Source organism: Microtus ochrogaster, chromosome 5, assembly GCF_000317375.1.
Source record: "Microtus ochrogaster isolate Prairie Vole_2 chromosome 5, MicOch1.0, whole genome shotgun sequence".
Taxonomy (NCBI): domain Eukaryota; kingdom Metazoa; phylum Chordata; class Mammalia; order Rodentia; family Cricetidae; genus Microtus; species Microtus ochrogaster.
Window position 1 is genome coordinate 34,713,085 of NC_022012.1, and position 12,596 is coordinate 34,725,680.

At 44.2% G+C, this 12,596-nt stretch overlaps 1 protein-coding gene across 2 annotated transcripts in view; it reads right to left on the minus strand.

The window, feature by feature from the left end:
* The window catches only part of Jhy (junctional cadherin complex regulator), a 65,597-nt gene that overhangs the window by 37,313 nt on the left and 15,688 nt on the right, over positions 1 to 12,596 (minus strand). For both annotated transcript variants that reach the window (XM_005347138.3, XM_026778913.1), the window contains exon 3: positions 7,479 to 7,998. In XM_005347138.3, coding sequence (XP_005347195.1) covers positions 7,479 to 7,998 — 520 coding nt within the window. The remainder of the gene's footprint in view (positions 1 to 7,478; positions 7,999 to 12,596) is intronic.

Sequence of the window (12,596 nt, forward strand, 5' to 3'; positions counted from 1 at the left end):
TAGGAGCAGAAGGAGAGAGAGCACGAGCAAGGAACTCAGGACCATGAGGGGTACACCCACACACTGAGACAATGGGGATGTTCTATCTGGAACTCACCAAGGCCAGCTGGCCTGGGCCTGAAAAAGCCTGGGATAAAACCGGACTCGCTGAACATAGCTGACAATGAGGACTACTGAGAACTCAAGAACAATGGCAATGGGTTTTTGATCCTACTGCACGTACTGGCTTTGGGGGAGCCTAGACAGTTTGGATGCTCAACTTACTAAACCTGGATGGAGGTGGGCGGTCCTTGGACTTCCCACAGGGCAGGGAACCCTGATAGCTCTTTGGGCTGACGAGGGAAGGGGACTTGATTGGGGTAGGGGGAGTAAAATGGGAGGAAGTGGTGGGGAAGAGACAGAAATCTTTGATAAATAAAAAAAAAAGATTCTAGAGGCCAGCAGCAGTGATGGACACCTTAAATCCCAGCACTTGGGAGGCTGAGGCAGGTGGATCTCTGAGTTCGAGGCCAGCAGGGCTATACAGTGAGACCTCAAACCAAATCAAACCAACAAACAAAAACATCATATGGAAATAATCAGAACTGTAGCCAAGCAGGCCTCTGGAGAGGTCAGATTTGAGGAGGGGAAATGCTGAAAGAATTCTGGCACAAAATTATAACTTAAAATTAAAGCATTAAATATTGTGACCCAAATAATAACATGACCCAAAGTTATTCATAAGGTCCTTATTTTAAGTCCAAAGTCCAGGTATTCAAAGCAATTATTAAAGAAAGTGTTGTTAGGCGGATATAAGATTATGAGGTTTGCAGGCTAGTGGGATGGCTCGGGGGTAAGGGGGTTGTGACCAAGCTTGGCAAGCTGAGCTCTTTTCCCGGGACCCACACGGTAAAGGGAGAGAACCAAGTCCCACAAGTTTTCTCTGACCTCCACATGATGCAGAGGCATGCACATGTCTAAGAAACAGACAAATAAATGCAATAAAAGTGGCAACGTTCTGTAATCCACGGGCAGAGTTTGATTGACTGGGAATAGAGAATCAACCAAGTGTCACACACTTGCCCTGAGTACAGGTGTCTTACTCAAGGCCGGTTTCCTGGATGGAATAAATGGGGGGGGGGACATTTATTCCATCCAGAAATAAATGTCCCCCTTCCTGGACAGCGTAAAGTGAGCTTCTCTGCTCTGCTATGGCCTCCCACCATAATGACAGGAACCTTGGTTCCATACAAACCTTCTTTCTCCCAGGCTGATTTTCTCTCAGGCATTTTGTTACACCACCCCCACCAGCAACAATTGTGACTCAGATGATCTCCTCTGTAGATTGTCTATGATGGCATCACGTCATTCTCAGGCCATCAGGCATGTTCTATAGTGTCCTTGTGCCATCTGAGGGTCTATATCCTTACTTCTGGGCACTGTCACCAGGGATAGGAGAAGACCATTTAGAAGGGCCTATCCATGGCAAAAGGAATGTGCACACACGTATTTACACAAGTACACACATGCATGCATGCATACACATTTGTGCACATGTGCGTGCAAGTCAGAATGAATTACCCTGGGTGTGTCCTTTCTCAGTCATCATCTACTTATTTATTTACTTATTTATTTTTTTAAAGACAGGGTCTCGCAATGGCTTGGAGGTCACCAATTAGGCTAAGCTGAGTGGCCAATGAGCTCCAGGGACCTATCTCCCAGCACACGCTACCATCATCAGTTCCCCTGTCACATACAGGGGTTCTGGGTGTCAAACTCGGCTCCTTGTGTTACTGACTGAATTACCCCCAGCTCTAATAGCCCCCTTTACTGCTAGTCTGCCGTATGTATAAATAACTCAGACAGAGTGCCAACACAGAACTTGACCCCGTGTATAAGCATGATAAGGGTTCGAGGGACCACTTGTTTGAACACCCGGCAAACAACATAATTAGGCCCACGATTCTTTGACTTCCCGACCAATATTTTACTTCTCTTTCCTCCCCTATATCATATTTTTCCTCACGCCGAGTGCTACTGCCAGGGCAGGGAGAGCCAACACCCTTTCCAGATTTCTGATCTGCTTGCCTTTCATCCATCCCTTCAGGGCTCAGCTCAAATGATGGTTCTACAGCAAATACAGCTTGTTCAGCTTTCTGTGAGATGGTACCTGATTCTTGTCTGTGTCACGTGGGTGGAAAGCAGGTTCCTGGACAGACGGGCGTTCTCTGTGTCTTATTTTCTGCTGCTTGCCTAGTACAGAGAAGAGAACCTAGGGCCTTGGCTGGTGCTCAGGGAAGACTTGCTGACTGATTGGCCTACTGCTGGTCCACAGACCTGGGCGGTGGCTTCTGTTTATGCCTTTACATGGTTCTGAGGACTGTGGACAATGGAATAACCCTTCTGTATTAATAATTGTGAAATACCTGTAATTTCTTTTCAAGATACTAATAGGAAAGGGCCAATTCACACTGATAAGGCACTTACAGCTCTCCTGAACTCAGGCTAGACCTCCCCTTCGTCTTCAAAGTCTGTTGCGATCAAGATAGAAGGGCAGCTCATTTCAGAACAGTTTCCTCTAGTGCTAGCTAGGTCATCAATTTGACTCAGATGCTAATGAGTCCAACAAATGCCAGTGGTCACCAGCAGAGCGGTGGCCAGACGGTGATGCTCAAGTGCCCTCTAGTGTGCGCTGCTTTCCACATCAGATCCTGGCATCACACCCATGTGCTTAAAGCCTTATTGAAAATGTGTGTGCAGGCGCCTTTAATCCCAACACTCAGCAGGAGCATCTCTGAGTTCGAGGCCAGCCTGGTCTGTAGAGCGAGTTCCAAAGCAGCCAGGGCTGCATGATAGAGAAACTCCATGTCAAAAAACCAGAAAAGAAAGGAAGGAAGGAAGTGTGCAGTAATGTGTAACCAACAGTTCTATGGGGACAGTGCAGCCAAGGCCAATGGCTCCATTCTGAATTGTGTGCAGGCAACAACAACCAAAAAGCAACGTGGGTGGCTGTATGCCGCTACAAGGGGAGACCCCAGTCGGGGTTATTACAGAGTTGATCCTGCAAATGCCCCCCCCTTCCCCCATTTTTGGTTTAGGAACATGTGTTTCCCAGGTTGACATCCAGGGACGACTTGAATTCGATACTTCTGCCTCCACCTTCTATGTGCTAGGATGGATGACAAGTGTGTGTGATCATGCCTGGTCACTATGGTGCCAGGGTCGTGTGCAAGCTAAGCAAGCACTTTACCAACTGGTCCACAGCCCCAGCCTACCCTGATCCACATTTGTTCTTATTTTTTTTTTTTACTTAGTTTTTAAAAAGTTATAATAATAATCTTATATATAAGTATGGTTAAAAAACAATAGACACAGCTGGGTGTGGTGGTGTCTATTCCAGTACTCCAGAGGCAGAGACAGGTCATCGAGGGCTAGGTTGTGAGACCCTGCCTCAAAACAAACGATGAGAGAAAAAGAAAAACTCACAGGCATAATAAGGCACAAGGTGGAAAGCTACGCCAATCGCCGCCCCCCACTCCTTTCAATTAATCACCAATGTGGTGTTCCAGTGTCTCACTATATAGCCTAGTCTAGACCTAACATTTATAATCCTCCTGCCTCAACTTCCCCACGTGCAAAGATTATAACTTGACATGTATTTTTATTCCTCCTCTTTTGTTTTTTTTTAAAACTATATCTGCATGTTTCACTTTTTGAATTTCTCTTCCTGTTGAATCCCGTTAAGTTGACCAAAGCGTTTCAGAAAGAAACAGCCACAGTGTGCCCTACTGTAACTTCTTTCCTAGCCCCTCCAAAATGACGGCTATTTGGGTGTTTTCTGATCTTTTGATATCACAAACAAGGCTGAAATGAATCATCCTGAACAGCCACGTTTTCAAGAGTGCACATACCTATCTCGAACACATTCCTAGGAGTGGAGTATACCAGGCCAAATGAAAATATTAATTATGAAATCGTATGCCACGCTGCCTGTGACTCAGGCTCTAACTGAAGCCTGCGCTGTACAGCAGCCTGCTCATTTGATATTCTCAACAACCCTACGAAGAAAAGACTGTTATTATCTCCTTTATACATGAGAAAGCCGTGGCACAAAGAGGTTTAATAGCCTGCACAAGGTCACACGGCCAGCACGGGGCAGAGCTCAGCAGCGTGGCTGCTCCAGCTTCTCTGGGAGTGCATTGTACTTTACCCAGACACAAACTGCCCTTTATTCTTGTTATGCCCAGTTCTTCTCTTCCTGGCATTACTGTACCTTTTCATCAACAGGTGAAAATGCTTATTAGTTATAGGTGGCAATGAATTTCAACGTCGTATTAATTTGCTTCTCTTTTATAGTGACAGATCCTGAGCCTGTCCACACGTGCTCAGTAGCCACCTCTAACTTCTCTGGGACTTGCCTATCCTAGCTTTTCTGTATGTTTCTGCAGTGACTTTAGTCTCTCTCTCTTATTGACAAGGGAGAATGTCTATCTGTATTAGAGATAGAGTTTTACCTGTGGTACAAATTAGGAATATTTTTCCTAGTTTGTTTCTCATAATTTCATGTTGTTTATAGTTTCCTCTGATAGATGTTTTTAAATATACACAAATCCAAATTATTAATCTCTAGGATATCTATATTTTTAAATATTTCTGAGTCTTAAGAGGATCTGCCTATGTTTTTTTTCTAGTGTTTTTGATGGTTTAATTTTAATAAAACATTTGACCTATTTGGACAGTTTTCTCTGTCAATTTCTGTACATTTTGGAAGCTGCTTGATTGTATTCCCTGCTTACTTAAGTAATATTATCTCCTTTCCCAGGCCTTCAATGGGGTTGAAGACCAGATAGTCATAGTTACTTTCCTCTTATGACTTAGCCAAGCCCCCGCCTCCTTTCTCTCTCCTCTCTCTTGAGACAGGGTTTCTCTGTAGCTTTGGAGCCTATCCTGGAATGAGCCCTTGTAGACCAGGCTGGCCTTGAACTCACAGAGATCTGCCTGCCTCTGCCTCCCGAGTGCTGTGATTAAAGGCATGTGCCACCATCGCCTGGCAGCCAAGCCATTTCTAATACAAGACTTAGACTCCTTAGGATAAAATAATTATTGAAACATTTAGCATATGTTTCTTGCTTAATATTGTTTATGCTGGTTGTAATTTTTATACTTGATATCTGTTCTTGTTGTATATAGTTTTGTATTGGGTTTGGAACGCTCTTATTTAGACAAAAGGGGAAAGTAATGAGGAACCTCCTGCAGCCTTTGAGAGGCTGGACCAGGTATGGCCTTTGAGAAGCTGGACCAGGTTGTGCATGGTCTTAGGTACCAAAAAGGTGCATGTTTGCACACTGGCTCTCTCTCTTCTCCTGCCTGGATGCTGAATTTGGTTTGTGTTCCCCATTTGGGCAGAGGACTGTGATCTGTGAGTTCCCCTTAAATAAAGAACCCCTTATTATACTTCTGAGTTAGTGTGAGATTAATTTATTTGCATTCTCCTTCAGCAAGACACTGTCTCAAAACAGAAAGCAATACAGCAGTGAAAAATATTATCCTAGGCTGGGAGAGATGAGCAGCAAAAGTCATCTCAACTCTTGAATTCAGTTATATTCTTTTTTAAAAATATTTATTTATTTATGTATTTATTTATTATGTATACAATATTCTGTCTGTCTGTATGCCTGCAGGCCAGAAGAGGGCACCAGATCTCATTACAGATGGTTGTGAGCCTCCATGTGGGTTGCTGGGAATTGAACTCAGGACCTCCGGAAGAGCAATCAGTGCTCTTAACCTCTGAGCCATCTCTCCAGCCCTCATTTATATTCTTAAGTAAGCAATCAAGTGAAATGGAAATTTCACTTCTTTTCTGAAACAGAAAGCATGTTTACATTTAAAACAGTAAAAATATGTTGAGAACTAATTAAGTCTAGCTGTTTTGATACTTCAGTTGAATGTTCTGTACCCATTCCTGTGTTTTATTGTTAGTTACAAAGGCAAAGACGTCACATACTCCTAATCCTTGGAAGGGTCTGCACCGTCGTATGTAATGAATTCCAATCTGTTCTCCAATAGGCGTGTTGGATTGCTCCTCAGCCAAGCTCTTTATTCGAGTCTATAGTATATAGAGCAATATTCAGTAGGAGGTGAGCTAAAGGGTCCTTATTACATTTACTTGTAACAGTATTTCTTTCTCTTCTTCTTGTGTATGTGAATGTGTGTGTGTGTGGTATGTGAAGGTGTTTGTGTATGTGTGTTTCAGACAAGGTCTTGCTACATAGTCCTGGCTAGCCTCATACTTGTCATCCTCCTGCCTCAGCATTCCGAATGATGAGTCTACATGTGTGCACCACTGTGCCTGGCTTCCAACAGGCACATCGTTCGGGAACTAACTTATCCTCAAAATAATCAGATGAGGAAAAGACGGCACTCATTATTTTTCTAATTTTACACATGGAGGGTCTAAGCTATGACCATTTCATATTACTTGTACGGGACACTGAGGGACAGAGCAGTGATTATAATTGGGAACTGGCAAGATAAAGAGTCATTTGAATAGTTAAAAAGAAAAATCTTCCGTGCCGTGCTCTGCTTCACAACAATCCCCACCCAACTCTGGCTCAGCACCCAGTACCTACGCAGAACCTGGGTGTAGAATCACTTTCTATTCAAACTGTGGTTCTAGGGGTGAATGTGTCATATGACTTCCAATGTGCTGGGGCCCTTTGGAAGGTGAGACCAAAGACAAGCGATACAGGGTATTAAACCCTCAGCCCTGTACTTCATCCACTGGAACACACAGAAGAAATAAATTCTAAGACACATACATGGGGTACAGCCATACATGCAGGCAAAACACTCATATCCATAAAATTAACATTTAAAATAATTCCATGGGTCTTTGAATGGAGACATTTTAGACTTATATAGTCATTGAATTGTAGCATTTACAGCACTGTAAACCGCAGGTGTATGTTATTTAGCTCTTAAGAACTTATAGAGTTCTAACATTCATTCTACAAGGAGCAGCGGGGCTAGCAAGGTGGCACAGCTGGTAAAGACACTTACTGCCAAGCCTGGTGACCTGCGGTGGATCCTTGGCATCCACGAGGTAAAAGAAAAGAAGTGATTCCCACAAGCTAACCTCACCCACAGCCACATACATGCATACATATGTACACCTACACACATACACCACACACACACAAACACACACACAATACACACACACAACACACACACAACACACACACACATGCACGCACGCACACACACACACAGAAGAAAAGAGGAAGAAAAAGAACAGGAGGCAGGAGAAAGGAGAAGGCAGCAGCAGAGGAAGTGGCAGCAGGGGGCGGGACAGCATGCACTAGTATGGAAGCTTTTACTTTACCAAGGCAAGTGGTTACTATGGCATCATTGCCCAGAAGGAAGAGACATCCCGCCATTTCAAACAAGCGCAAATGCCGGGGCAACTTAGAGGGGATGCTTCAGCAGGGGCTACGCACCTGTTCAAGGCGGGTCTCTCCTCTTCTTTTATTATGAAGTTGAAGGTAAGAGTCTGGTTTAGGAGTCGGTAATCCCAAAGTCAGCTTGTTTTTTTCCACAAAATATTGTTTCGACTTCCTTCTCCGGGGCCCCCGTGATCCCAGCAGGAAAACTTCGTTGTGTGAACTTGAGCTCTTCAGGTACTGGGAGAGGTTGCTGGACTTCTCCTCCTGGTCACTGTCACTTAGTTCCGAAAGGGACTCATTTTGACGGGTGCCACACTCATATTTTGGGCTTAGGAACTCGCTTCCAAGTAGGGAGGCTTCGCTCTGAGGACTCCTCTTCCCTTTGCTGTTCTCTGCGGAGAGTCCCATTGATGGCTCCCTGGAAGGGTAGAGTGGGGCCAGAGGCAGGCTTTCTGAAGAGCTGTCGGCAGACCCTGGCAAGGCCTCCATAGCCAATGGCTGCACCTCCTCTCTCTTATCCTTCCAATTGGGATCATACCGGAGGTCTGAATATTTGTCTTCTGCATGATGCTGGCTGTCAAAAGCAGAAAAGAAACAAGATGCCCTTAATTATGGTGAATTTCCCCAGGGGTTTACCCTAAAGGGACAGTCCCCAACTGAGAAAGGCCCACTATAAAGTTCACAGAATAATAAATAAATGAATTTACTCATTTTATTTCCTTTATCATTTTTATTCAAAGTCAACCTCAGTTTCTGTCCTCTAATTTCCCTTACACTATAAGATGGTGCAGGTGCCTCTAAGACTCAAATTAGAACCACAGAAGAGGTCTAATTACCCAAGTTCATGGAAATCTGTTGCAAAAATGGACACCACCTAAATTCTAAAAGCAGGAAAGCAGACGCAAACGAAACATCTGCAACGGTAAGGCAGTATGTCAAAGAGTCTTATTACTCAAGCATCGCCATGATGATCTGGTGTGTCCTGCGGAAGACAGAAGTACAGTTCACACTGGCCAGCCGGCTTGTAGTTCAGTCTGTCCCCAGCATTAGGCATGGCTGAGCACCCTGATAGTTCCAGCACTGAAAGATGGTGGTGGTGGGAGAATCAGAAATTCAAGGTTATCCTTGGTTAAAAGGCAATTGAAGGGCAAGCTGGGCTACGTGAAACGCTGTTTCAAAAAAAAAAAAAAGGAAGGAGAGAGGGGGGTGGAGGAAGGAAGAGAAAGAAAGAAAGAGAGAAAGAGAAAGAGAAAGGAAGGAAGGAAGGAAGGAAGGAAGGAAGGAAGGAAGGAAGGAAGGAAGGAAGAGAAACTCAACAATTTACACCTTAGCTGGTTATATGCACATTTGGATATTTCTCTCTAGGTCCTAGTATCGCCTTGAATTTCTCCCCTCAGGAGAAAAACCAGGTTTTTATCCCAATTGAATGTCTACACAGGCTCATCTTTCTTTCCAGGAATTGTGGGTTTCCCTTCCTCTTATCCATAGATTTTTACCAAATGTTCCACAGAAAAAATCCACCAGCTTAGACTCAGACTGTGACTTAGATATGTTGGTTGTCAGGGCCACGCACATGAACCTCGGAGGACAGGTCAGCCTGGGCCTCAAGTTCTAGGACAGTCTCACGTTATTAAGATTAAGCACGTGGTCCTTTCTGAAGGAAGTAAACCAGACCCCAAATAAAGTCTTCCCTTCTGCCTGTGACAGTCTCAATTTGTAAAGTAGCCCTCTCGTCTTAACTGAAATAGAGAAAAAAAAATAAAGAAAGCTGGTAATATGGCATATTTAATGGCCTCTTTGATCTTCAGAAGCTAAATGGGAGAGATTTTTTCCTTGCTGAGGACAGTGGAAGCAATCCTCTAATCAAAAAGAAAATGTAAATCACCCAGCTTTTTATGCTATTTGATATTCCCGTTTACAGAGGACATAATTTTATGCTGGGTAAACAAACTAATGGTCTCTATAATGCTAATTTGCCCATCTTAATGTGGACCTAGATTTCTTTGATTCGATGTAAAGCAAAAACTGGACAAGAAGCCGACACTCGTCAGCTTTACGAAGTTGTCATTGCGAGTTTTTTAGCTGTCCAAAGAAGGCGGGAAACCTTTGGCTGCAGGCAGCATTTTCTCTTCCTAGGTGGGCTCTTCTCCAGCAAAACTGCAGAGGGAGAATGGTCCATCTTTCAGGAATGAGCTCTCCCACACTGACACCACAAGACAGCCTGTCAGGGCATGATGGGTTGGTCCCTCCTGCGGGTTGTCTGCCCTAAAAACTAATGTATTTGGTCACTGGGCCTTTGACCTTTCATTTTCGAGGGGGGTTTGTCTCAAATGGGACTGCTGTATTTCTTCCACTTCTCAAGGCTGACCTAAAGATTGGCAGGAAGTTGTTATCTTAAATACACTGCACACACTCGTTAACTGCTCACCGTGATGGTGTTCTCGGCTAGCTAAGGTCCTGGGCAGCAAGGACTGTGGTATGCCTTCCTTTCCTAATCTCCGCCTTAGCACAGGGCAGTGTTCTAGGGCATATAAGCTAAACGCCTCTAGAATAAATAACTGGATCTCCATAAATACCCCAACACAAATACAACAGTTGATATTTATATTTTAAAAAGTAGCAACATAATTACAATCTTAACATGAAGAAGCTTCTTGCACTGGGGCAAATTAGTGGATGATTTTAGGGTTTATCTCACACTGAGTGACCTAAGGTTCAATTGCAGCTGTTTACATGGAGAAGACGGCTCAATTATTATCTTCAAGCAAATACAACTTTAAACAAACAAAAGCTGTATTTCCACATCTGTGGTTTACGGAAAGGAAAAACTGGATCTAACTTTATTCTGTTATTCATTAGTTCACTGCTGGGTTTGACAAGTGTTTCCTGAGCACCTGCTAAGCTGGGGAGACACGTGGCTAAGTAGCACAGTATTGGAGAAACAAAGAAAACCAGCAATGAACTCTGTAGAGTGACGCCTGCTCTGGTGGCGACCACGGGGCCGCCTGGCTTCAGGAGGGACCACGCCTGCTTCTCGAGAGGTTGGGGAGAACTTTCTGCAGGAAGCCATGGCTTCGACCTAAGGCTGAAGAAATGATGCAAGGACCTCATAACTCTGGAAGAATTTGAGCTTAGCTAAATTATCTGAGTGATTAATTACAGACAGAAGACTAGTAGCCAGTTAGGGACAGCAAAGGAATGAGCTTCAGGTCAGCCTCACACACACACTCTTTTTTTAAAATATTTATTTACTTATTTATTATGTATATAATATTCTGTCTGTGTGTATGCCTGCAGGCCAGAAGAGGGCACCAGACCCCATTACAGATGGTTGTAAGCCACCATGTGGTTGCTGGGAATTGAACTCAGGACCTTTGGAAGAGCAGGCAATGCTCTTAATCTCTGAGCCATCTCTCCAGCCTCCCCCCCGCCACTCTTTTGAAGACAGTTTTGAACAGTCTTCTTGGTGACTAAACGGGGTATTGCTGGGCTGGAGGGATGATGACTCAGTGGCTAAGAGCACTTATTGCTCCTACAGAGGACCTGGGGTTCGGTTCCTAGGACCCACATGCTGGCTTATAATCACCTAGAGTCAACGGTGATCCGTATTCAATTGTTCAATAATATCTCCAAATCCATTCCAATCTTGCTATCCTGTGAACCTAAGATACTGGGTAACTTTTTCCTCCCAAGGCAGTTGCTATCGATAGGGTTTTAAATGCACCGGAGAGGCCCATGTGTGGACGGTTTGGTCTCCAGCTTGTGACAGTACTGAGAAGTGGTTGAACCTATAGGAGATGGAGCCTCATGGGGACTCTAAGTCACTGGAGCTGTGCCCTTTGGGCTACTAGAACTTGCTCTCTCTTTGCTTCCTGGAATCCACGGGGTGAACAGACTCCTCTCACAGGTGCTCTTGCCTCGATATTGGCACAGGCCTAAGGAAACAGAGTCAAAGAGCTATGGGAGTTTGAGTCCAGAGATGGCTCCTCCTTTCAAGGTGTTTATTTCTAGCATCTCATCACGGTCACGGTAAGATAACACAGGGCCTTCGATATTTGAAGGGAATGTATTAGCCTTGTGATTACATGGGAAACACTGGATCAGTCCAACTGCTCATGGCACTGAACATCAAACAGTGATGGCAGACAGCCAGCTGTGTGCATGCTGCCTTCCTTCTTGGCACAGCGACATGGCGTCTTCTGGTTCTGGGAGATGTTACAGTGGATTGTACAAGGAACTAGATCTAGAACAGAATTTCCGACCCTTAACTTCTGGTGCCACTGATAGCTTTGGGAGTGATTATTTAACGTCTGTGCAGGCACAGAGTAAGGATGGAGCAAACAGTAGCCCAGAGAGCACAGCAATGAGCTCTGTCTGGGTTTTGCTCACTGCCAACTGCACTCAGTCTCCAGGACATAGCACAGTTGTTGTGTACTACGCTTCCTGCTGATGGAGCTCAAGGGATCATTGTCTCCCCAAGGGCTTAAGATATTTTAAGGGCTCCAGGCTCTAAGTGATGCCCTAATGGCCTGAAAGACACAACACCCATTAAAATTGGATTTTTAGTCAAAACTTAGGTTCTGTGGGAAATGTCTGAACCATAATTTAGGAAATGGGTTTAAGAAATATCAGTGAATCCACATGGCAAAATATTTTAACAACCACTAAAACTTGGTAAGGGAGATACAAGTAATAGAATTAAATTGTTCTGTACCTTCCAGAAAACCCATAACCTGGGGGCCCTAATGCATTGCCTTTTTTAAAGAAACTGCAGCTTGGAAGATCATCGTACCTACAGACCTCCATGTTTTAAGCAGAAACTAGACAATACGGAAGGGGCTGGGGACAAACGAGAAGAGACTGGGTTGCTGAGAAACATGCTTCTGAATCAACTGTCAGAAGGGAAGCACCAGGAAAAGCGTGGATTATACAGAACCAAAACCAAAACAACCATGGTTCCCATGAAAGCTTTAAGGACTCAGTGCCATCGACACCACCAATTGTTGTCTCCAAACAGCCCCTTCGCCCTTTCAAATGGAAGACACGGTGAAACTGATGGGAGGCTTTATGTTCTTTTTTTTATTTTTATTTTTTTCAAAAGCATGTGCATGAAAACCTGCAATGCTTCCCAGAAATAAATCGAATTGTTGAAACAGAACATGATACTAAAGG